Source organism: Pelophylax lessonae, assembly GCF_965119305.1.
Source record: "Pelophylax lessonae genome assembly, chromosome: 3".
Taxonomy (NCBI): Eukaryota; Metazoa; Chordata; class Amphibia; order Anura; family Ranidae; genus Pelophylax; species Pelophylax lessonae.
In genome coordinates this window covers 507042524-507067863 of record NC_138770.1, presented here as the reverse complement: position 1 = coordinate 507067863, position 25340 = coordinate 507042524, and the positions used below count along the sequence as shown (strand labels likewise).

Below are 25340 nucleotides of genomic sequence, written 5' to 3'. Positions count from 1 at the left end.
GAAATACCCTACACTACTTCTACTACGCTAGTACATAGCTACGTTTGCCTTCCTTTGTCTTTGTCGGCCAAGAATTTTCGTACAAGTCATTACCATTCCAACTACATCAACATATGCACTTTCTTAGAAAATGAAACGATCAGTCATCTGATTTTCTCATAGTGTGTACTAGGCTTTAGAGTTGTTGAGAGGTTTATTACCATAGACCCTTTGGGGTTTATTTACTAAAACTGGAGAATGCAAAATCTGGTGCAGCTGTGCATAGAAACCAATCAGCTTCCAAGTTATTTTTTTTTTCAAAGCTTCTCGATGTCGGCTGACGTCACAGATTCGGTCCTGGCTCAGGAAAGATCCTGATCATATACTTCTGATCCTCCCATGTGCCACTCCCACTGAGAGCCTGAGCCAACCCTTCCGGGGGGGGAAGGGGGGGGGGGTTGTGGGCACCTTCCGGGGGGGGTTGTGGGCAGAGCAGAAAGACAGTGACTGACAGTCCCCAGCTCTCTGCTTAGGCAGCACCAAGAGATCAGCGTTGTTTGATCGCTTGGTTCTCAGCCTTCGAACCGGTGGGGGACAGAGGCAGCATCGAACTAATCACCTAGGTAAGTATGATTCAAAAATAAAATAAATAATCCCATACTTCTCTTTTAATTGATCAAGCTGAAGTTTGAAGCTGATTGGCTATCATGCACAGCTGCACCAGATTTTGCTTTCTCCAGTTTTAATAAATGAACCCCTTTGATAGGCATTACAGGCCTGGCAGCCATTAGTGCACACTACTTCTAAGCAATAATAAATATTTACATGGTGTGCTGGTATACTCTGCAGTGTGTCTTTTTTTGTCTTGTAGAGAATATTCTGGTGTGTTCTCTCTCTTGCACATATTGGCTTTTTTTTTTGTGCACCTTAATGCCCACAAAACAAGCAAATGCATTGAGTCAACATATCGATCTGTAAACTTCAGGAACACACCCAAACATTCCAGGACAAACCCTTGGGCACATTCTTATTATTTGTAATAATTTAGATCCATCAAATAAGAGTACCCTTATCCATGAAGTTCCCTAATCTCCACTGTATTTTTTAGAATAGAGTCAGTATTTGTAAATCCATTTCCCTCCAAGATGTTTGAATCGGGGGCTCTGCACAACTCTGTAAGGCACCTTGCTTACTTATTCTTCATCCATTGAAGAAACTTCTTCCCACCTAGGGAGGTATGCATCTGCAACACCTAATGTTGACTGGACCTTTACAGTGCTTTGCGTGCCCTCCTTGACTACCTCAGGCTGTGGTGGTTTTTGCAAACCAAAAAGGCAATCTGTAATGGCAGACAGTATGACTCCTTCTCGTTCATTCTTGTTGATGTAGAAACTTCACTGCCTTAGTTGAACCCATTTCTGTGTCTTTTTGGAAGTAGCCATTGTGATAGAGGAGCAAGGCTTTGCTTCCCTATGTTGGAGCTGCCTCCCTTATAACTGATCATCGATAACTGGTGGGGAAGTGATCAAGAAGCTGTAGGAGAGGTGGAGGAACTACAGATTTACAAAATAAATGAGGCAGAGGCAGCGAGAGGTTATTACACTGCAGGTCCTCTGATACAGCGTACAACCCTTAGGATAACATGAGCTCAGTAGTGATATTTGCAAAAAACACAGTTGGTTGAATTTGGTGCAGGGACACTCTGGATGTCTTCACATCCATTGTGCTTTTGCTAGGCGCCACGTGCATCCCTGTGCCTTTAGGAAGGGGTGGGCTCCCTCCAGGCACACCTGCCCTTAACCTATAAATTGCTATATATGCTCCTACTATGGAGACTCTGGACATTTTAGAGTTTGGACCTCTACAGATATATACAGAGGTCCCTTGACGTGGGCACTGCGGGTTACGCATATATATTTGCAATTGTATACAAACAAAACCCTCTGTTTTTTACATAAACTGTTAGGATCAATTCGGTTGTTTTGCAGGCTGGCTAGTAAGTCTGCTAAAAAAATCTTTTGCTTGTTTGCCTTCTCAGTAAATCAGCTTGTGACTGAGCAGGCAGCACTGTAATGGAATCAAAGATAAAGTAAATGAATCAATCTCCAAACCGGACAGATTAGGTGATTCAGATCCTTTTTGGCAGATCCATTCTTTTAAATTTTTCTAAATACATTTCTTCTGCATATGATGATATATCACATTCACAATGAAAACTGTGCATAATACATAGAAGTATATTGTTATACCTGGACTCACAAATGTGATGCAAAACTTTTTTCTACCAGTGATTACACAATGTAAAGAAATGCGGCCTATTATCCTGGTACGGGTCAGTTCTTTGGGCAAAATAGATTCCTCCTTCACATTTCTAGACATTATGTCCTGTGCAGTTCCCTAAGTAACTGCAGTTCCTTAAGACCTTAGTCTTCTACCTTTTAACATATGTGTGCATACTCAGTAGTTTCCACTCTCTTCTAGGAATCACATAGTTGCCAACATTTGAAAAACATTTGTGGGGACACTTTTTCTTTCTGTGTGGTGAGAAAGCCTCTGTAGGCGGGGCATTACTTTAATTGGTGGTAGGTCATTCATATATTATAGGTGTAGATGTACAAGAAGCAAGATGAGCAATAATGTGGTGTGCAAATTGCCCCACGGTGAGCAGTGGGCGTGGTTTAAAATACACTAAATATTGGGTGTGGCTTAAATAGTCTGCGATGACTTACATAGTGCAGAATGTGGTAATGTTAATTAGGGAATATACAGTGCAGAACGAGGGAGGGTGGAGATGATTGTGTGTATGTGCGCGCAGGATGGGGATGACAAAATTGAGGTGTTTGTGTGCACGCACGTGCAGGATCGAGGGGTGTGTGTGAAGAATGCTTGTGTGTGTTAGGAGGTGACAGCATGGCTATTGCTTGCCCCCCCCTTCCCCCCCAAAAACAAAAAAAAAAAACACAGAGAATCCTCTGTTCGGGTCCACTCCAGCCTCACGTGTTGCAGTTCAAGGCAGGCTGGCATATGTATCTTCACCCCTCTGAGATTGGCCATGCCCCCTCTCCGAGTCCCACCCAATTACTGAGAGGCAAGCTCCACCCTACCTGACCTTGCATTGGTGAGTGAGAGTCCCTAAATACTGGAGCCGCGTGAGCTGCTTAGCTGCTGCTGAGGGAGGAGGTAGGGCCTGGGGTCAGATCTGATCTCTGTTCCCAGCAGAGTTGTATAAAGTACTCGAAACCCATACTTGAGTAAAAGTACAAGTGCACGATCAAAAAGTGACTTGATTAGAAATGGAAGTGCTCGATCAAAAAGTGACTTGAGTAGAAGTACTAAAGTATTCAACATTTTTTGTACTTAAGTATTGCAAGTAGTTTTTTTTAATTTTGCTACTCAAGTACTGAAAGTAAAAGTACCAGTAGTTTTGAAAAAAAAAATTGCTACTCAAGTACTGAAAGTAAAAGTACAAGTACTGTGTTAGGTAGTTATTAAAGAAAGAAGTCAAAAGTTTTAACATCATATTGTTTTTTATTATTTCAAATGCAGCTTTTATTTATACATACAGTAGCATTTATTTTCGTATGCGCTGATAATACACATGTTTTGAGCTTCATGAAACCTGCCATCTACTGTTCTGGCAGTGGTCATTTTTATAATTGTAACGAGTAACTATGCAGCACAACAAAAAAATATCAGAGTAGAAGTATTGAAATCATTGAAAAAATGTAGTGAAGTAAAAGTGGAAGTAGGAGAAAAAAATTCTACTCCAGGAAAGTACAGATACCACCTTTCGGTACTTAAGTACAGTAGTGAAGTAGTTCTACTTAGTTACTATACATCTCTGGTTCCCAGCAGTGTGTTTGTTCTACTTGTAACCAGCCCCGCAGCTGTCCTTGACAATTGGTAATTTTTGGGGCTCAGCCTGGGACAAGAAAATTTTGTGACTGCTGCTAAGAAATTGTGGGTGTCCCAGGTGATTCGCAATTGTTGGCATTTATGGAATCATGTAGTTCTTGAATCCTAATTGTCTGGATTTGCAAATTGTATTATTCTTCACAGAATGCACATATCTGCATACAGTACATCTGAAAAATATTCACAGTGCTTCATTTTTTCCACATTTTGTTATGTTACAGCCTTATTCCAAAATGGATTATATTATTTTCCTCAAAATTCTACAAAAAATACCCCATAATGACAACGTGAAAGAAGTTTGTTTGCAATCTTTGTAAATTTGTTAAGAATGAAAAACGAAAAGGCCACATGTACATAAGTATTCACAGCATTTGCCATGACACTCAAATGTGAGCTTAGGTGCATCCTGTTTCCACTGATTATTCTTGAGATGGTTCTACAACTCGATTGAAGTCCACCTGTGGTAAATTCAGTTGATTGGACATGATTTGGAAAGGCACACACCTGTCTTTACAATATCCCACAGTTAAAAGTGTATGTCAGAGCACAAACCAAGTCATGAAGTCCAAGGAATTGTCTGTAGCCCTCCGAGACAGGATTGTATCAGGGCACAGTTTTGGGGAAGGGTACAGAAAAAGTTCTGCAGCATTGAAGGTCCCAGTGAGCTCAGTGGCCTCCATTATCTGTAAATGGAAGAAGTTTGGAACCACCAGGACTCTTCCTAGAGCTGGCCGCCCAACCAAATGGCGATTGGGGGAGAAGGGGATTAGTCAAGGAGGTGACCAAAAACCCGATGGTCAATCTGACAGAGCTCCAGCGTTTCTCTGTGGAGAGAGAAGAACCTTCCAGAAGAACAAACATCTCTGCAGCATTCCACAAATCAGGCCTGTTTGGTAGAATGGCAAGACGGAAGCTACTCCTCAGTAAAAGGCATATGACAGCCCACCTGGAGTTTGCCAAAAGGCATCTTAAGGGCTCTCAGACCATGAGAAACAAAATTTTGTGGTCTGATGAAAGAAAGATTGAACTCTTTGACCAGAATAGGAAGCGTCATGTCTGGAGGAAACTAGGCACCGCTCATCACCTGGCTAATGCCATCCCTACAGTGAAGCATGGTGGTAGCAGAATCATGCCGTGGGGATGGGAGACTAGTCCAGATCGAGGGAAAGATGAATGCAGCAATGTACAGACACATACTTGATGAAAACCTGCTCCAGAGTGCTCTGGACCTCAGACTGGGGTGAAGGTTCATCTTCCAACAGGACAGCGACCCTAAGCACACAGCCAAGATAACAAAGGAATGGCCACCGGACAGCTCTTTGAATGTCCTTGAGTGGCCCAGCCAGAGCCCAGACTTGAACCTTATTGAACATCTGTGCACTGATGCTCCCCATCCAACCTGATGGAGCTTGAGAGGTCCTGCAAAGAAGAATGGGAGAAACTGCCCAAAAATAGGCAAACATTGTGTGTCCAGCTTGTAGCATCGTACTCAAAAAGACGTGAGGCTGTAATTGTTGCCAAAGGTGCTTCAACAAAGTATTGAGCAAAGACTGTAAATGCTTTTGTACATGTGATTTTTTTCAATTTTTATTTTTAATAAAGTTTCAAAGATTTCAAACAAACTTCTTTCACATTTTCATTCTAGAGTATTGTTTGTAGAAATTTGAGAAAAATAATGAATTTATTCAATTTTGGAACAAGGCTGTAACATAACAAAATGTGGAAAAAGTGAAGCACTGTGAAAACTTTCTGGATGCACTGTATATGTATTCAGATTTGCCCATTTAGCCAAACTGACACCACTTTTTTCAGTCTCTGGATGATCAGAAAGGCACATACATAATAATGTGAGCATTCTATGTAAGGGAATCATTTGTTTTGTAAATCCAGAATTAACCCAAACTAGAACTGCATCATCTTGCATGCTGGCCAGGGATAAACTTGGATATGAGACCACCACAATCCCTTTAAAAAAAATCAACTTCACTGCTTGTGTAAAACATGTATAATTTATTTTTAATTCAGTGATATGAAAACATTAAAAGCATTCTTACCCCTAAAAATGAAAATCTCCATAGAGACCATCAAAGAGCCTCCAAAAAATGGAAGTACAAATTAAAAATGGTGTATAAACCAGCAAGTGCATGTAAATAAAGATTTTACAGTTATATTACCAGCATAAACGAATTGCATTTATAAACCCAAAAGGGGTTCAGCAAGAGCACCCATCTAGGGGAACATTCTGATAAATGATGATGTACTTACACATTATGATATATGTAAAGCTATTCTGTGTGAATGCACTTGACACCTTGTTGCAGCATTTTATGGGTATTGACTCCCCAAGATCTAATTTGTTTTACAATCCTTCCCCCTTTTTTTTAAGCCAACACTTTTACAGTGGGAATAGATAAGAATCACCTTCTTTAAAATATTCACATTCTGTTGCTTTGCAGCCTAAAATGAAGACAGACACATTTTTTTGTTTTATTCAGCTGTATTTACAAGTCCAGCCTATAACATCCAAGTGGAAGATATAACACCAACATGTCAGAAAAAAAAAAAAATCAAAAACCATCGCTGAGTTGGAAAAAGGATCACCCCCTTATGTCAGTATTTTGTTAAACCATATCTTGCTTTATTTACAGCCTTTAGTCTGTTGGGATATGTCTCTACTAACTTTGCACATCTAGACTTTGCAATATTTGCTCACTCTTCTTTGCAGAACTGCTCAAGTTCAGTTAAATTTGATTATGTCTGCAGACTTCAAGTCATTTCACAGACTTTAAATCTGGTTTAAAGGAGTTGTAAAGGCAGAAGTTTTTTTTATCTTCATGCACAAAGATAAAAAAGCTTTTGTGTGTAACAGCTGCCCCAGCACCCCCTTAAAATTACCTGAGCCCCATCTCTATCCAGCGATATCCTCAAGACCCTCGGCTGCCTGGGACTCTCCCTCCTGATTGACTGAGACACAATAGTGGCACCATTGGCTCCCTCTGTTGTCAATCAAAGTTAGTTTGCCAATCAGGAGAGAGAGGGGGTGGGGCCAAACAGCAGCTCCGTGTTTGAATGGACACACAGAGCTGCAGCTCAGCTTGGGTACCCCCATAGCAAGCTGCTTGCTGTTGGGGCACTCGACAGGAGGGAGGGGCCAAGGGCAGCAAAGAGGGACCCATGAAGAGGAGGATCCGGGTTGCCCTGTGCAAAACCACTGCACAGAGGAAGTAAGTATAACATATTTGTTATTTAAAAAAAAAAAAAACACGAGACTTTACAATCACCTTAGTTTTGGGCTCTGACTAAGCCATGCCCAAGGACATTCACCTTTTCTCTTACGTCCTCCGACAGTCGCCGCCTCTTCATATTCGTCACATATGGGGTATTAGACTTTGCTCCGAAGGAGTAGCTAGGCAACAGAATATGTTAATAAAGCTTTTAACATATCCAACATATCCCACCCTCAAGGGGTGGTCCCCTCAGTCAATACCCTCCTACTTCCTGCAACCATATCTCAGTTTTAATGTCTAGCTTGTCAGGAGTGGCTGGCTCTCTCTGTGCTGGGACTTTATGTCCCAGACTCTTTCTTCTTTTTAATATTTTGTTTGAGTTTTTCTCTCTACCTTTACTTAGCTGTTGTTTTATCAGCGTTAGTTAGTTCTTCGGACGAAGAGGATCATGCGGACTGGGTCTCGGGCTGATCCCCCTGGTCGCAGGTCGTGGGTCAGTGGCTTCCCAGTCTGCCATCGAGCGTTCAGCCAGGTAACGCTCCTGGCATAGTGAACGACCCATCCCTGTTCGGTGCAGGGATGCTTGGTGAGGTGGCTACCTCACTGGACGCTGTGCGGTTTCTTAACCCACGTTCGGAGCGTCTTGTATGCGACTCTCCCTGCCTCATGTGTAGCGGCTTGTTCGCCTGTGCGGGTCCCCCACACCATGGTGAGGTAAGTGTATTTATGTGGGGACCTGTCTGTCTGGAGGGGTGTCAGTCTGGGACTGTGTAACCTGTCTCTATGCACACTGTTTGTCTCCCTATCTCTCGGCTGCATGCTGTGGGCTGCAAGGGGGGGGGGGGGAGTTGTGTGACACTATGGGTGTCAGCATGATCAGTGTGGAAAGCTGTGTGCTGTGGGGCATGTTTTATGGCATGTTTGGGCACTTACAGCGATCGCTGCGGCGATCGGTTCTGTTTTTTTACATACAGACGTGTGCATTACTGCACTGTGGAGCGACGGTTTCGGCGCCAAAAGACGCCATTTTGCCTGCCCCCGCTCCGGCCGCATGTTTTACATGCATGGCGGCCATTTTCTTGTAGCCTCCATAGGTTTACATAGAGCGCCCTAGCAGCATCACTTCCTCTTCCCAGGAACACCGATCGAGGCAGCAGCAGCGGCGAGGGTCTCCTCAGGTTTTATCCTTCTGTTTCTTGCTATCCATTGCCTGTGTTCAGTTTACATATCCCTGTGGGGGTCTCATTGTGCTTGAGTGTGACGCGGTGGGCTGCGCTTGCCGCGCTTGCTAAAAGGGGCAGTTAACCCTTGGTTGTCTGGCATTACAGGGGCAATGGATTCTCAGGAGGGCAAATTTCCTACAGTATTGGTGGAAAGCCAGGGGACCGCTGCTTCCCCCCCAGGGGGGGATTTAGCCACTATTGTGGCTGGCCTTGCTGCTCAGGTGCAAATGCTGGTGGCTGCTCAATCTACCAAAAGGCCCAGAGTTGTGCTCTCCTCTGATTCTGAGGGTGAAGGTGATGGGGCTGTTCTAGCAGGGGCTTCCCTATCGGGGTCCCGCTCCTCTCTTGATCTAGTGGGGTCTGAGGTGGAGGCTGAAGTTGAGGGGGTTGATAATTCTCCCCCTGGCTCGCCTGAAGAGCTTGCAATCATGGATGAGTTGATTGCTTCTATTAAGCAAACGCTGCGTTTGCAGGACGAAGTGTGTCCCCCCGCTGCCTTGGCGGCTTATGGGACGCAGAGGAAACGCAGGACGCCACAGGTTTTCCCCTGCAATGCTGATTTTCAGCGCGCTGTTAAGGATCAATGGCGCGATCTGCGCAAACCTTTTGCGGTACCAAGTAGATTCAAGCTGCGTTATCCTTTTTCACCTGCCACTGATGAAAGGTGGTGCGTGCCTCCACCGGTGGATCATGCGATTGCGGTTTTGAACAAAGCCACTGCGATTCCTGCAGAGGGTTCACCCATTTTCCGTGATGCCACAGATAGGAGACTGGAGTCTCTGGCCCGTCATACGTATTCTGTTACGGGTTCTATGCTTAAAGCTCTGTTTGCTTCTCTCATGGCGGCCCAGGCGATCGCAAGTTGGACGCAGATGCTTAGGCGCGTCTTGGTGGCCGACTCGGCCTCGCCGGCGACCCTGGATATGGTGGATCAGATCCACCAGGGTGTCATGTATCTGTGTGATGCGGACCTGGACCTGATTCCGTTGGCTGCACGGGTGCACAGTGTGGCGGTGTTGTCTCGCCGCCTGGTTTGGTTAAAATGTTGGTCGGTGGACCAATCTTCGCGTAAGACCTTAGCCAATCTGCCTTATGATGGGTCTCGCCTTTTTGGGGAGTCCCTGGATGTGTTGATTAAGGGAATCACCGGGGGTAAGAGCACTCTCTTGCCTCATTTCCCCAAGGCTAAGGGGGCTTCTGGGAAGAAGCATGCTAATTTTCGGCCCCCTCAGGGGTCCTTTCGTGCCTTTCGGCCGCACTACAAGGGCAAGCCGTTCAAAGGTCAAGGCTCTCAGAAGAAGCCCTGGTCTGGTAAGCAGAAGTCCGGCCAATCCGGACCTGCAGCCCATAACAGTTCGGCCTGAAGGGGCGCCCTCACCCAGTTTTGGGGTGGGGGGACGCTTGCTCGGTTTTCTTCAGCCCTGGTTGGCCCGTGTGCGGGACAGATGGGTTCAGGAAATCGTTCGGTCTGGTTACAAGATCGAGTTTCTCTCTCGGCCGGAGAGCAGATTTTTTCCTTCAAATCTTCATCTGTCTCCGGAGCGCCTGCGGGACCTACACCTGGCGGTGCAGGACCTGAGGGCTCAGGGAGTGGTGGTTCCGGTGCCTCATCGGGACAGATTTCGGGGGTTTTATTCAAACCTGTTCACCGTGCCCAGGAAGGAGGGCAAGGTTCGTCCGATTCTGGACTTGAAGGCTCTGAACTGCTCTGTGCGGGTTCGCAAGTTCCGCATGGAATCCCTGCGGTCGGTGGTGGCTGCCCTGGTTCCGGGGGAATTCATGGCCTCCATCGATTTGAAGGATGCGTATCTTCACATCCCTATCTTCGAGGGTCACCAGAGGTTCCTTCGATTTGCCATTGCGGAGGATCACTACCAGTTCGTGGCGTTGCCTTTTGGCCTCGCCTCGGCTCCGCGGGTCTTCACCAAGGTGCTTGCACCGGTTCTGGCATTATTGAGGGCCCAGGGCATTTCTGTCCTGGGGTATCTGGACGACATTCTGGTTCGGTCTGCGACCAGCCAGGGTCTGGAGCAGGACCTGTCTGTCACGATGCAAACTCTGCAGGAGTTTGGTTGGACGATAAATTTTCCAAAGTCGGCACTGAGTCCGTCTGTTCGTCTTCCCTACCTGGGAATGATTTTGGACTCGGTGCAGGCGAAGGTCTTCCTGCCGGAAGACAAACTCAGAACTCTTCAGGAGGAAGTCAGGTCCCTCCGGGACGTTCCGCACTCGTCTCTACGGACGTGCATGAGATGTCTGGGATTGATGGTCTCGGCCTTCGAGGCGATTCCCTTCGCCCAGTTTCACACGCGGGGTCTCCAAGCGGAGATCCTGTCCAAGTGGGACGGGCGACCTCAATCTCTGGATCTTCAGATCTCGTTGAGTCATCGCACCAGAAAAGACCTTCTGTGGTGGCTCCAGTCCCCGATGGTGTCCGGGGGCAAGTCGTTTCGTCCTATCTCGTGGACGGTAATCTCCACGGATGCCAGCCTGTCGGGCTGGGGTGGTGTTCTGGGCGTTCTGTCCGCCCAGGGAACTTGGTCGGAGGGGGAGTCCTCCCTTCCGATCAACATTCTGGAATTGCGTGCGATAAGTCTCTGTCTTCGTCGCTGGACGGACCGGCTGCAGGGCTGCCCGGTTCGGGTGCAGACGGACAATGCCACGGCGGTGGCCTACATCAACTACCAAGGGGGCACCAGGAGTGCCCGAGCGGCTCGGGAAGTGGCCGACATTCTGTCTTGGGCCGAGACTCATGTCCCGGCGATAACGGCGGTTCACATTCCGGGGGTGGAGAACTGGCAGGCGGACTATCTGAGTCGCCAGACCCTGGATCAGGGGCAATGGTCTCTCCACCCGGCTGTCTTCCAGATGTTGTGCGCGAAGTGGGGTCTTCCAGATGTGGACCTGTTCGCGTCACGTCTCAACAACAAGGTGAGGAGGTTCGTGGCACGGACGCGCGACCCTCGGGCAGACGCGTCGGACGCGTTAGTGGCCCCGTGGCATCAGTACAGACTGATGTATGCGTTTCCACCGATCCAGTTGCTGTCCAGGTTCCTTCGCAGGTTTCAATCGGAACGCAACGCGGTGATTCTTGTGGCACCGGACTGGCCTCGCCGGTCCTGGTACGCAGACCTCGTGAATCTGGCGGTCGACGCCCCGTGGCGTCTGCCTCTTCGAGACGATCTACTGTCTCAAGGACCGATATACCATCCTGCTTTACAGTCGCTGGCTTTGACGGCCTGGCTGTTGAAACCGAGGTCCTGAAGGAGAGGGGTCTCTCTCCGGAGGTCGTTCATACTTTAATCAACGCGAGGAAGTCTTCCTCTGGGAAGGTTTACTACCGTACTTGGAAGGCCTATTTTGCCTGGTGTGAGTCCAGGGGGTTTTCACCCCGCACGTACTCGGTGTCCCGTGTGCTGTCTTTCCTTCAAGCGGGTGTTGATCAGCGCTTGGCGCTGGCTACGATAAAGGGTCAGGTGTCTGCTCTGGCCGTTCTGTTTCAACGTCCCGTGGCATCCAACCTTTTGGTTGGCACCTTTGTTCAGGGTGTGCGGCATCTGGTTCCTCCTAGGAGGGATCCTCTGCCCCCTTGGGACTTGAATCTCGTGCTATCTGTGTTACAACGTGCTCCTTTTGAACAGATCAGGGAGATCTCGTTGTCTATGTTGTCCAAAAAGGTCGCCTTTTTGGTGGCGATCACTTCGGCTCGCAGAGTGTCGGAGCTGGCGGCTTTGTCCTGCAAGTCTCCGTACTTGGTTATTCATTTGGATAAGGTGGTCTTGCGACCTAATCCTTCCTTTCTTCCGAAACGTGTTTCGGAATTCCATCTTAATGAGGACATTGTCTTGCCTTCGTTGTGCACGAAGCCTAATCATCCACAGGAGGTGAGATTGCACTCTTTGGATGTTGTTCGGGCGATCAGGGTTTACCTTCGATCGACTGAGTCTTTTCGTAAAACGGACTCCTTGTTTGTTCTTCCAGAGGGTCCTCGGAAGGGCATGGCGGCTTCGGCCTCTACCATCGCTAAATGGATCAGACAGACCATTGAACAGGCCTATGCCTTGCAGGGGAAGGTTCCCCCTGTGCCTGTGAAGGCGCACTCTACTAGATCTCTGAGTACGTCTTGGGCCTGTCGTCATGGGGCTTCTGTAGCCCAGGTGTGTAAGGCGGCGACTTGGTCGACCGTGCACACTTTCACAAAATTCTACAAAGTAGATGTTCGGGCATCGGCGGATGCTTCCTTTGGCCGCAAGGTTCTTAGTGCGGCTGTTCCCTAGGGTCCCTTGTTGGGGACTCCTGGCTGTTGGGATAAGTTTTGTATCCCCTGGTTTTTGCCTTTTCCTGGGTTGTTGCTCCTGTTGAGCACTTGTTTTTTGCTGTTGCCCAGCTGGTTTCCTTCCTTTGGTAAGGTTCCTTTCTTGATGTGGAAACTGCGTTGCCTTTCGGCGCGGATGTGTTTCCCACCCCTCATGTTTGCACTGCTTTGGGACGTCCCCATATGTGACGAATATGAAGAGGCGGCGACTGTCGGAGGACGTAAGAGAAAACTGAATTTTTGTAAAATCTTACCTGTAAAATTCCTTTCTCTGAGTCCTCCGACAGTCGCCGCCCCCGCCCCTCTTTTGGGGTTTGGTTGTATACTCTACTGCTATTCCACTAAAACTGAGATATGGTTGCAGGAAGTAGGAGGGTATTGACTGAGGGGACCACCCCTTGAGGGTGGGATATGTTGGATATGTTAAAAGCTTTATTAACATATTCTGTTGCCTAGCTACTCCTTCGGAGCAAAGTCTAATACCCCATATGTGACGAATATGAAGAGGCGGCGACTGTCGGAGGACTCAGAGAAAGGAATTTTACAGGTAAGATTTTACAAAAATTCAGTTTTTTCTCTTTCAGCCAGGTGTGGTCATTTTTGCTATGTGCTTTGAATCATTGCCATGATGGAAGGTAAACTTTCTTCCCATTGACAACTTTATGGCAGAGGGCAGCAGATTTTTCTGAAGAATTTGAAGGTATTTTGCCCCATCCATTTTTCTTCTATCCTGATATGTGCTCCAGTCCCTGCTGCAGAGGAACAACCCCATAACAGGATATTACCACCTTCATGCTTTACTACAGGAATGGTGATATTTGGATGGTGAGCTGTTTTAGATTTCCGCCAGACATACCATTTGGTGTTGAGGCCAAATCATTCAAATTTAGTCTCATCTGACCACCTTTAATGCACCTTCAAGATTCTGAGGCCACATGGAAAAAGTTGTTATGGTCAGATGACATCTGGCGGAAATACAATACAGCTAACCATCCAAATAAAGCCCTTCCTACAGTAAAACATGGAGGTGGTAATATCCTGTTATGGGGGTGTTTCTCTGCAGCAGGGAATGGAGCACTTCAGGATAGAAGGAAAATGGAGGGGGCAAAATACCTGACTTAAAGCACATTGAAAATCTGTGGAATGACTTGAAGACAAATGGTCACCATCAAGTGTAACTGAACTTGAGCAGTTCTGCAAAGAAGAGTGGGTAAATATTGCAAAGTCTAAATGTGCAAAGTTAGTGGAGGCATATTCCAATAGACTAAAGGCTGTAATTAAAGCAAAAGGTGGTTCAACAAAATACTGGCATAGTTACATAGTCAGGTTAAAAAAAGACACAATACCATCTAGTTCAACAAATAAAAGAGAAAACAAAAAAAAAAATCATACAATCCCATATACACAATCCTATACCCACAGTTGATCCAGAGGAAGGGGAAAACCCCCAGCAAAGCATTATCCAATTTGCTACAGCAGCGGACATAAAATCCTTCCTAATCTCCTGAGGGGCAATCGGATATTTACTGGATCAACTTTACCTATAAATGTTAGTACCCAGATATATTATGTATATTTAGAAAATAATCGAGGCCTTTTTTTTTAAAGCAATCTACTGAGCTGGCCAGAACAGTTCTTGAGGGAGTCTATTCCACATTATCACAGCTCTTACTATGAAGAAACCTTTCCGTATTTGGAGATTAAATCTCTTTTCCTCTAGACATAAAGAGTGCCTCTGGTTCTCTGTGATGACCTTAAAGTGAATATCCCAACACCAAGTTCACTATATGGATCTCTTATGTACAGTATCTTAGAAAAGTGAATACACTCCTCACATTTTTGTAATTAATTTATTAAATCTTTTTATGTGACAACAATGAAGAAATGACACTTTTCTACAATGTAAAGTAGTGAGTGTACAGCTTGTATAACAGTGTAAATTTTTTGTCCCCTCAAAATAACTCAACACATAGCCATTAATGTCTAAACCGTTGGCAACAAAAGTGAGTACACCCCTAAGTGAAAATGTCCAAATTGGACCTAATTAGCTATTTTTCTTCCCGGTGTCATGTAGCTTGTTAGTGTTACAAGGTCTTAGGTGTGTTTAATTTGGTGTTATCGCTCTCACTCTCTCATACTGGTCACTGGAAGTTCAACATGACACCTCATGGCAAAGAACTTTGAGGATCTGAAAAAAAAAGAATTGTTGCTCTACATAAAGACAAGACGCTGAAACTGAGCTGCAGCTTGGTGGCTAAGACCATACAGCGGTTTAACAGGACAGGTTCCACTCAGAATCGATCTCACCATGGTCGACCAAAGCAGTTCAGTGCACGTGCTCAGCGTCCTATCCAGATGTTGTCTTTGGGAAATAGACGTATGAGTGATGCCAGCATTGCTGCAGAGGTCGAAGGGGTGGGGGGTCAGCCTGTCAGTTCTCAGACCATACGCCGCACACTGCATCAAATTGGTCTGCATGGCTGTCGTTCCAGAAGGAAGCGTCTTCTAAAGATGATGCACAAGAAAGCCCGCAAACAGTGAACTGGACAAGTCCAGTTGTTTTTGTCAAAGCTTAAAGGAGTTGTAAAGGCAGAAGGTTTTTTTTTATCTTAATGCATTCTATGCATTAAGATAAAAAGCCTACTGTGTGTAGCAGCCACCCAGCACCTGCAAAACAGCAGTTCTGTGTCTGAATGGACACACAGAGCTGAAGCTCGGCTCAGGTGCCCCCATAGAAAGATGCTTGCTATGGGGGCACTCAACAGGAGGGAGGGGCCAGGAGCAGTGAAGAGGGACCCAAGAAGAGGAGAATCTGGGCTGCCCTGTGCAAAACCAACTGCACAGAGAGAGAAGTATATCATGTTTGGTATAAAAAAAAAAGAGACTTTACAATCACTTTAATTGAACAAGGTGATTTGCTACCATACATAGGTGCCCCACATTCTGCAATTTCCAGTTTTAGTAAATCAACCCCATGGTGCCACTTTTTTGTGTACTGTATGTGTACTGCATATACACTGATGTGCATTGGAGAAAAATGCTGTCCTCAGAGGAAATTTTTAACATGCAGTACATTTGCAGGAATTCATTCCATAGCATTCTTCTTACCAGTCTCTCTTTATTTTTATCTGTCTTTAGCATCGTAAAACCTGCACAGAAATTAAACTGTTCTGTGCACAGAGACAAGTACAAGAGCAATAGCGTTATTGTTTTCAAATGAAGATCTAGTCTTTGATAGATAAATCAGCATAATCTAAGTGTTTGATTATTTTTCTTATATGAGACTTTTGGAACAAAGGATTATGTCGGCTAGCGTTTCTCCTTCCTTGTGCTGTGTGGGAGAGTCCCCACAGAATTATTAGGTATAAGTGCTAAAGAATCATTACATTGCTGCAGACTGCCTTAGTCACAGAGCTGGCCACTTGTCACCTGCAATGACTGTGTTTGCAGTCCTCTTACCCTTATCCTGAAAGGGTTAAACAACTCATTGGTGACATTTTCATTTTCCTATTCAGCAAAACAAGAGAGACAGAAGGCTAGGACTGTTTTTTGACAGCTAGAATATTGTTATGAATCATGTCTTTATTTCCTGCAGGTGCTTTGGGGAAACGTACGAGATTTCAGGAAAACGACTTGGCTCAACTTGTTATAGATGTACAAAGGGAAGGGGATTCCATCTTACGCAATGGACTGACGCCCGCTCCAACCCCCGTGGAGAACTTGCCCAGGGTAAGGAAAACGTGATGCCAATCATTCTTCCGTCTTTATTAACCATTTCATCTCCGCACTGAGTTTTCAGAACTGCCGTGCTTTACTGATTTCTGTTTTTATAACCTGATCATTAAGAGTAGAAAGTGCATTGGCTCATTTGTTGTGGCAGTACAGTTAGAAATAATAATTTAGTAATGCAGCAACCCCTAGCAAATCATTTTCACCTCTCTTTAGTTTATTCTGTGTCTTTTGTTACATATGCTTTATGTACTTACAGGATGATCCCATAGAAACAAAAAATAAATAATTTTATTGTCATTTAAATATATTCAACAATAAGATCACATTTAGGAAGTAATCTGGCAGTTTATAATTTTTCCTGTTTTTTGTTAATGCTAAACAATAAGTTAATAGTATGAGAAAAACAGAGACATCAGACACTACCAGTGAGTTAAAAATGAATATGCCCAGAAGACGCAAATTTATATGCATGTTCAATTCAGGAGGGGAAGCAAAGATATTAATACTATAAATTATTGAAAGACTGTCTTAAACATTACATAGAATTTCATAAAGCGCAATATATTTTTTATACCATCTTTATTGAGATCTGCATTTTCGTAGTAAAAATCACCAGCCAGAGTTTAAGTGTGGGTGCTGTGAAGACATAATAGGGGATCATTAACAGCACTTGTTTTAGCCATAAGTACGTGTTTAGTTTTACAGTCTACAAGGTCATTATGTTGACTGATAATGCATCTCACTTTCCTGAGCTGCTTCAATAGCTTGTTTAATAATTATAATAGACAAATTTATTAGCCAAATTAAGGATTGCAGGACATCACTACATATGTTATGTGTATTTTTTCCTGTCCTTTTCACTCACATAGTACATTTCATGTGCCGAAGAGTAAAATAGAGCAAAGTGATCCCAAATTCATGTTTTAAAGAGATTTTTTTTGTGTTTTATATATTATTTATTTTTTGATTTCTGGATTAAAAATATTTTTAAATACATTTTGTTTTTTAATTTAATATACACTATATTGTCAAAGGTTTTGGGACACCTGCCTTTACACGCACATGAACTTTTATGGCATCCCAGTCTTAGTCCATAGTGTATAATAAAGGGTTGGCCCTTCCTTTGCAGCTATAACAACTTCAGCTCCTCTGGGAAGGCTGTCCACAAGGTTTAGGAGTGTGTCTATGGGAATGTTTGACCATTATTTCAGAATCGCATTTGTGAAGTCAGGCACTGATGTGGATAAGAAAGGCTTGGCTCGCAGTCCCCACTCTAATTCATCCCATAGGTTTTCCTTTTGGGTTAAAGTCAGGGCTCTATGTAGACCAGTCAAGTTCCTCTTTATGGACCTTTCCTTGTGCACTGGTCCAAATCATTTTGGGGGGGGGGGGGGGGCGGGGGTTATGGTGTGGGGTCATTTCATGCTCCCAACAGTATAAAGTATAATAGTTGTGAGCTGGCTGTTGATCCATATCATTAAATATATATTACAATCATTAATGATCTCAGAAAGTTGATAATAAACTTCACTGTAAGCGCATTATTATAATGCATCTAAAAAAAGCTTGACGCGTGTGTTTAGTGGATTTCACTCCACTTCTGCAGGAATGGATGCAAGGTGCGTATCTGCAAAGAACATATAGATACCAATGTAGTTTGATGGTTAACTCAAAAAAGAAAAAGTGGGAAATAAAAGAATCCATCCCTGAGTTACTTACAAGTCAGCTCCAGATTTAGCGTGCTGTGTTGCAAATTGGGGGGCTGCCAGGGATGTGTCTGTTCCAGGAGCTGTGGCACTGGCCTATGGAAAAAAGAAAAGCACACATGTGCAAACACCCAGAGGGGTATGGGTCTCCATGTCATATCTATATTAATAAAACCCAAGTGTCCCTGCGTCTGTCCCTGTGTCCGTGGAATTGCGCTACTGCGCATGTGCCCCACAGACAACCGTTGGGACGCACACACCGCCGCGGGAAAATTGCTGTCACGGGCAAACCAAAGGTGCTTTAGACCCCAAAATGGTATTGTAGTATATGAGGGAGGGAGGGGATTGTAGTGTTTGAAGGAGGGGATTGTAGTGTATGGGGGAGGGAGGGGATTGTAGGACACAGAACAGTGGATCATCCAATAGGAAAAAAATACACTACAATCCCCTCCCTCCCCCCCCATACACTACAATACCCTCCCCCCCACACTACAATCCCCTCCCTCCCCCCCACACACTACAATCCCCTCCCTTCCCCATACACTACAATCCCCTCCCCATACACTACAATCCCCTCCCTCCCCCATACACTACAATCCCCTCCCTCCCCCAAACACTACAATCCCCTCCCTCCCCCAAACACTACAATCCCCTCCCTCCCCCATACACTACAATCCCCTCCCTCCCCATACACTACAATCCCCTCCCTCCCCCATACACTACAATCCCCTCCCTCCCCCATACACTACAATCCCCTCCCTCCCCCAAACACTACAATCCCCTCCCTCCCTCATACACTACAATCCCCTCCCCCCATACACTACAATCCCCTCCCTCCCCCTTACACTACAATCCCCTCTCTCCCCCATACACTACAATCCCCTCCCTTCCCCCACACTACAATCCCCTCCCTCCCCCATACACTATAATTCCCCCTCCCCCATACACTACAATCCCCTCCCCCCCATACACTACAATCCCCTCCCCCCATACACTACAACCCCCCCCATACACTACAATCCCCTCCCCCATACACTACAATCCCCTCCCCCCATACACTACAATCCCCTCCCTTCCCCATACACTACAATCCCCTCCCTTCCCCATACACTACAATCCCCTCCCCATACACTACAATCCCCTCCCTCCCCCAATACACTACAATCCCCTCCCTCCCCCCCACTACAATCCCCTCCCTCCCCCCCATGCTACAATCCCCTCCCTCCCCCCCACGCTACAATCCCCTCCCTCCCCCAACGATTCAATCACCTCCCTCCCCCATACACTGTAGAACCCCTCCCCATACACTATAATCTCCCCCACCATACACTACAATCCCCTCCGTCCCCCCATACACTACAATCCCCTACCTCCCCCATGCACTGTAGAACCCCTCCCCCATACACTATAATCTCCCCCCATACACTACAATCCCCTCTGTCCCCCCATACACTACAATCCCCTCCCCCACATACACTACAATCCCCTCCCTCCCCCCACACTACAATCCCCTCCCTCTCCCATACACTACAATCCCCTCCCACCCCCATGCACTACAATCCCCTCCCTTCCCCATACACTACAATCCCCTCCCTTCCCCATACACTACAAACCCCTCCCCATACACTACAATCCCCTCCCTCCCCCCCACGCTTCAATCCCCTCCCTCCCCCATGCACTGTAGAACCCCTCCCCCATACACTGTAGAACCCCTCCCCCATACACTCCCCCATACACTATAATCTCCCCCCCCCCATACACTATAATCTCCCCCCCCATACACTACAATCCCCTCTGTATCTATATACATATAAAGTCCAAGTGTCTGCGTCCAGTCCCTGTGTCCATGGGATTTCGCTACTGCGCATGTGCCCCACAGACAGCCGTTGGGACTTGGAGCGCAGAGACTTAGGGCAGCCGGGTTCCTGTCGGACAATGCCTCCCGTCGAAAAATGCATCTGACGGACTGCGCATGCATGGTAAATTATGTCACTCCAGCTGACTGCTCCAGTCAGCTGGGGTTGACATCATTATTGCGCGTGCACAGTCCATCAGATGCATTTTTCGACGGGAGACAGTGCGGGAAGAATAATTATAGCGAACAGCTGACTGAGAGGAGGCGGGGAGGCATTATCCGACAGGACAGCGGCCGTGTAATCTGTTCTAAGTATACTAAATAATAATTATAAAAATAAATAATAAATAATTAGAAATTAAGAAATACAAAATATAACGAAATACTAAAGATACATATTAAAAACCAAATATGAAATATTAGTATTAAAATATATATATATATATATATATATATATATATATATATAAATATATCCTTCTGTTCTGAGTATACTAAATTTAAAAAAAAATAATATATATATATATATATATATATATATATATATATATATAGCTCCTTCTGCTCTAAGTATACTAAATAATCTATACATATAAAGTACAAGTGTCTCTGCGTCCAGTCCCTGTGTCCGTGGGATTGCGCTACTGCGCATGTGCCCCACGGACAGCCATTGGGACTTGGAGCCCAGAGACTTTGGGCGGCCGGTGTCGTGTCGAGGAATGCCCTCCGTCGGATAATGCCCGGGTCGGACTGCGCATGCTCCGTAAGTGACGTCACCCTGTCAGAACAGCTGATCGGCTGGGGTTGGCGCATGCGCAGTCCGTCGGGGGCACAATCCGACGAGAGACAGAGCGGGGAAGAATCTAATGTCAGATTCTGACTCGCTCTGTAGCGCGTGCGCAGTCCGTTGGGGGCATTTCTCGACGAGAGACAGAGCGGGGAAGAATCTAATGTCAGATTCTAACTCGCTCTGTACGATGATTACACATATGAACATTCTAACTCGCTATATGTAACTAATACACATATGAACATTCTAACTCGCTATATGTAACTAATATATATATATATATAATATATATATATATATATATATATATATATATATATATTATATATATATAGTTATATATAGTTATATATATAGTATATATATATATATATATATATATATATATATATATATATATATATATATATATTATATATATATGTATATAGTGTATATATATATATATATATATATATATATATATATATATATATATATATAGTGTGTATATATATATATATATATAGTGTATATATATATATATATATATATATATATATATATATATATATATATATATATATATATATATATATATATATATATATATATAGTGTATATATATATATACTATATATAGTATATTATATTATATATATATTATAGTAGTATAGTATATTATATAGTATATTATAGTATATATAGTGTATATATATATATATATATATATATACACTATACTATATATATACTATACATATACTATATATAGTATATTATATTATATATATTATAGTAGTATAGTATACTATAGTATATTATATAGTATATTTATATATATATATATATATATATATATATATATATATATATATATATATATAGTTACTATATATATATAGCTATATATAACTCATTAAAGGGGCACCCTGAAATACTATGATCAGTACTCATATAGTATATTATAGTATATATATAGTATAGTATATTTATATATATATATAGTATATATATATATATATATATATATATATATATACTATATATAGTATGTATGTATATATATATATATATAGTTACTATATATATATATATATATATAGTTACTATATATATATATATATATATATATATATATATATATATATATATATAGCTATATATAACTCATATGGCACACATTAAAGGGGCACTCTGAAATACTACGATCAGTACTCATATGGGACACATTAAAGGGGCACTCTGAAATACTAAAGGGGCACGCGACTGCAATAATAAAAGGGCACTCTGGAATACTAAAGGGGCACCCTGAAATACTACGATCAGTACTCATATGGGACACATTAAAGGGGGCACTCTGAAATACTACGATCAGTACTCATATGGGACACATTAAAGGGGCACTCTGAAATACTAAAGGGGCACGCCGACTGCAATAATAAAAGGGCACTCTGGAATACTAAAGGGGCATGCCGACTGCAATAATAAAGGGGCACTCTGACCGTGGGTCATAAAGGAGCTATGTGACTGGGACACATAACGGGGCACTCTGATAGGGACACTGATGTAAAGGAGGACTCTAACGGGAACACTGGATGTAAAGGGGGACTCTGACGGGGACACTGATGTAAAGGGGAACTCTGACGGGGACACTGATGTAAAGGGGGACTCTGACTGGGACACTGATGTAAAGGGGGACTCTGATAGGGAAGCACTAGATGTAAAGGAGCACTCTAATGGGGACACGGATGTAAAGGAGGACTCTGACAGGGACACACTGGATGTAAAGGAGGACTCTGACAGGGACACACTGGATGTAAAGGAGGACTCTGACAGAGGCACCGACACAGGCCAAATTACGGCGGGGGGACATGAACTGCATGACGGCGGGGACACAGGGTGGATGACGGCAGGGACAGGGGCTGAATGACGGCGGGGAAAGAGGCTGAATGACAGGGGGATACAGGCTGCATGATGAGGGACACACTGATGAGGCACAAATGAGGAGGCACTCATTGGCATGATTTAGACACAGATGGGCATGAGACACAGGTGGGCATAAATAGGGCAGAGATGGGCATGGATGAGGCAGAGATGGGCATGGATGAGGTAGGGGCGGTGCCCATCGGTGTGTACAGCGTGCGAAGAGAGAGCTAAACCAGACATGCAGCGTTCTGTTGACAAATGATCGCTCTGTCATTGGATGGAGCGATCACATGGTAAATGGCCCCTGTCGTTGGCCCTTTAACACAATCCGTGGGAAGCGCGATTCGGATGTCTCTGTACGCCCTCCCAGAATAGGCCGACCACGCTGTAGCCATCATTGGGCTATGCCCTGGTCGACAAGTACTTAATCCCCATAGTCTTAGCTATCCGATATTACCCGTAAAGCGGGGCTTTGCATTACTTATGTTCTGCAATATTTGGCCAAACTCGATCACAATGCCAGTCTCTGTGAAAATTAGGCATTGCCCCCAAAAAATGTGTGTGGCTACTGGAGGTCCTCTAGTATAAGTTTGCCAAGTATGGTGCCCTGAACCCCCGTGGTTTGGGCTCTACATTTATAGAAGCTTGGCCTGCTATGTTAATCTATGGCAGAGTCTTAGTCTGGAAATTTGAGGGGCTACAGCTAGGACCCCAAATGAGTCCGGGGGCCATATTTGGCACAGAGGTAGGGGGGTCCTTCCTTTACCACCCCAAACATTTTGGGGTTAGTTAGCTCAAAATTTCCTGATCAACTTTTTCTAGGGCCCCTTGAGAGTATGTGGCTCCCGGGCCATACGGCACAGCAGGGAGTGCTGGATACCATTGGACTATTCTGCGGTGGTCAGCTAAAGTCTACCCCAATGCAGGTCCCTGTGAAAATAAAGCATTGGCCCCAAACAAATGTATGTGCCAAATTTGGTGCCCCTGAGCACCGTGGTTTGGCTACCACAGGGCCCTACATTTAAGCTAGCCTGGCCCATTATGTTAATCTATGGTTCAGCCGCGATCAGGAATTTGAGGGGCCACAGATCGGGCCCCAAATTAGTCCAGAGGCCCAGAGGTAGGGAAGGTCTTCCTTTAACACCTCTACATTTTTGAGGTCGCTAGCCTGAAGTTTTATGGTCAGCTTTTTAGGGGGCCCCTTGGGAGTGTGTGGCCCTCGGGCACTAATGCGGAGTGGGGATTGGTGAGTACTGCAGGAATCTCTGGACTCTTAGCTATTTAACAATATTTGCAGAGCCTGGCTCTGCAGTTCCTATGTCCTGCGGTGGTTGGGCAAATTCCACCCCCATGAAGGTCCTCATGAAAATTAAGCATTGGCCCCAAAAAAATTTTGTGGCCCCTGGGGGTCCTCTAGTAACCCTATACCAAGTTTGGTGCCCCTGGGCAACATCGTTCCGCTACCGTGGGGCCCTAGATTTAGGCTAGTTTGGCCTAGCCTATGGTAATATATGGCGCAGTAGGGAATTTTGGAGGGGCCACAACGTGGGCCCCAAACATGTTCAGGGAACCTGGACTCTTTCAGGGCCTGGGCTGTGGCCCCCTCAAATTCCCACCCCCATCAGAGTCATGGATTAACATAGCGGGCCAATGTACCATAAATTTAGTGCCCTGTGGTACCCAAATCACGGGGGGATATGGTCACCAAACTTGGTACAGGGATACTAGCTGACCCCCAGGGTCACACACAAATTTTTTTGTGGACGATGCCTAATTTTCACGAGGACTGGCATGGGCGTCAAATTTGCACAAATACTGTAGAACATAGGTACCAGTGAGCCCTGCTCCGCAGGTAACATTGGATAGCTAAGAATATTGGGATTAATATGGTTTCCAGCAGTCCCTTCTCCACGGTACTGCCCCAGGGGCACACACTCCCAAAAGGCCCCTGAAAAAGTTGACCAGAAAATTTCAGGCTAGCTACTCCAACATTTTCAGAGTGGTAAAGGAAGATCTCCCCTACCACTGTGCCAAATATGGTCCCCTGGACTTGTTTGGTGCCCGAGCTGGGGCCCTGCAACTGTGCCCACTCGAAGATTGCCATACTGCACCAAGCTGACCTAAATTATGGGCCTAGTGGTACCTGAACCCTGGTGGCTAGGGGCCTCAAACGTGGCAGGGGCCACATGCTTTCAAACTCTCAAGTGGCCCTGGAAATAGCTCGGGCCCCAAATTAGTCTGGGGGGCCATATTTTGCACGGAGGTAGGGGAGGGCTCCCTTTACCAAGCATTTTGGAGTCGCTAGCCCAAAATGTACTGGTCAACTATTTCCAGGGCCACTTGAGAGTTTGCGGCCCTCGGCCCGTACCATGCAGCGGGGAGTGCTGGATATTGCAGGAATCCCTGGACTCTTAGCTGGACTCTTAGCTATTCAGCAGTATCTGTATAGCGCTGCTCTGCAGTTCCTGTATTCCATAGTGGTTAGCCAAATCGACCCCTATGCAGGTCCCTGTAACAATTAAGGTCCTGAAAAAAGCATGTGGCCCCTGCCACGTTTGAGGCCCCTAGCCACCAGGGTTCAGGTACCACTAGGCCCATAATTTAGGTCAGCTTGGTGCAGTATGGCAATCTTCGAGTGGGCACAGTTGCAGGGCCCCAGCTCGGGCACCAAATAAGTCCAGGGGACCATA

General features: G+C 45.1%; 1 protein-coding gene across 1 annotated transcript in view; it reads left to right on the top strand.

Annotated features, from left to right (window-relative positions):
- Positions 1–25340, top strand: part of TTC27 (tetratricopeptide repeat domain 27) — a 747788-nt gene that overhangs the window by 244014 nt on the left and 478434 nt on the right. The window contains exon 8 of the mRNA XM_082252288.1: positions 16255–16388. Within this exon, the coding sequence (XP_082108414.1) occupies positions 16255–16388 (134 nt within the window). The remainder of the gene's footprint in view (positions 1–16254; positions 16389–25340) is intronic.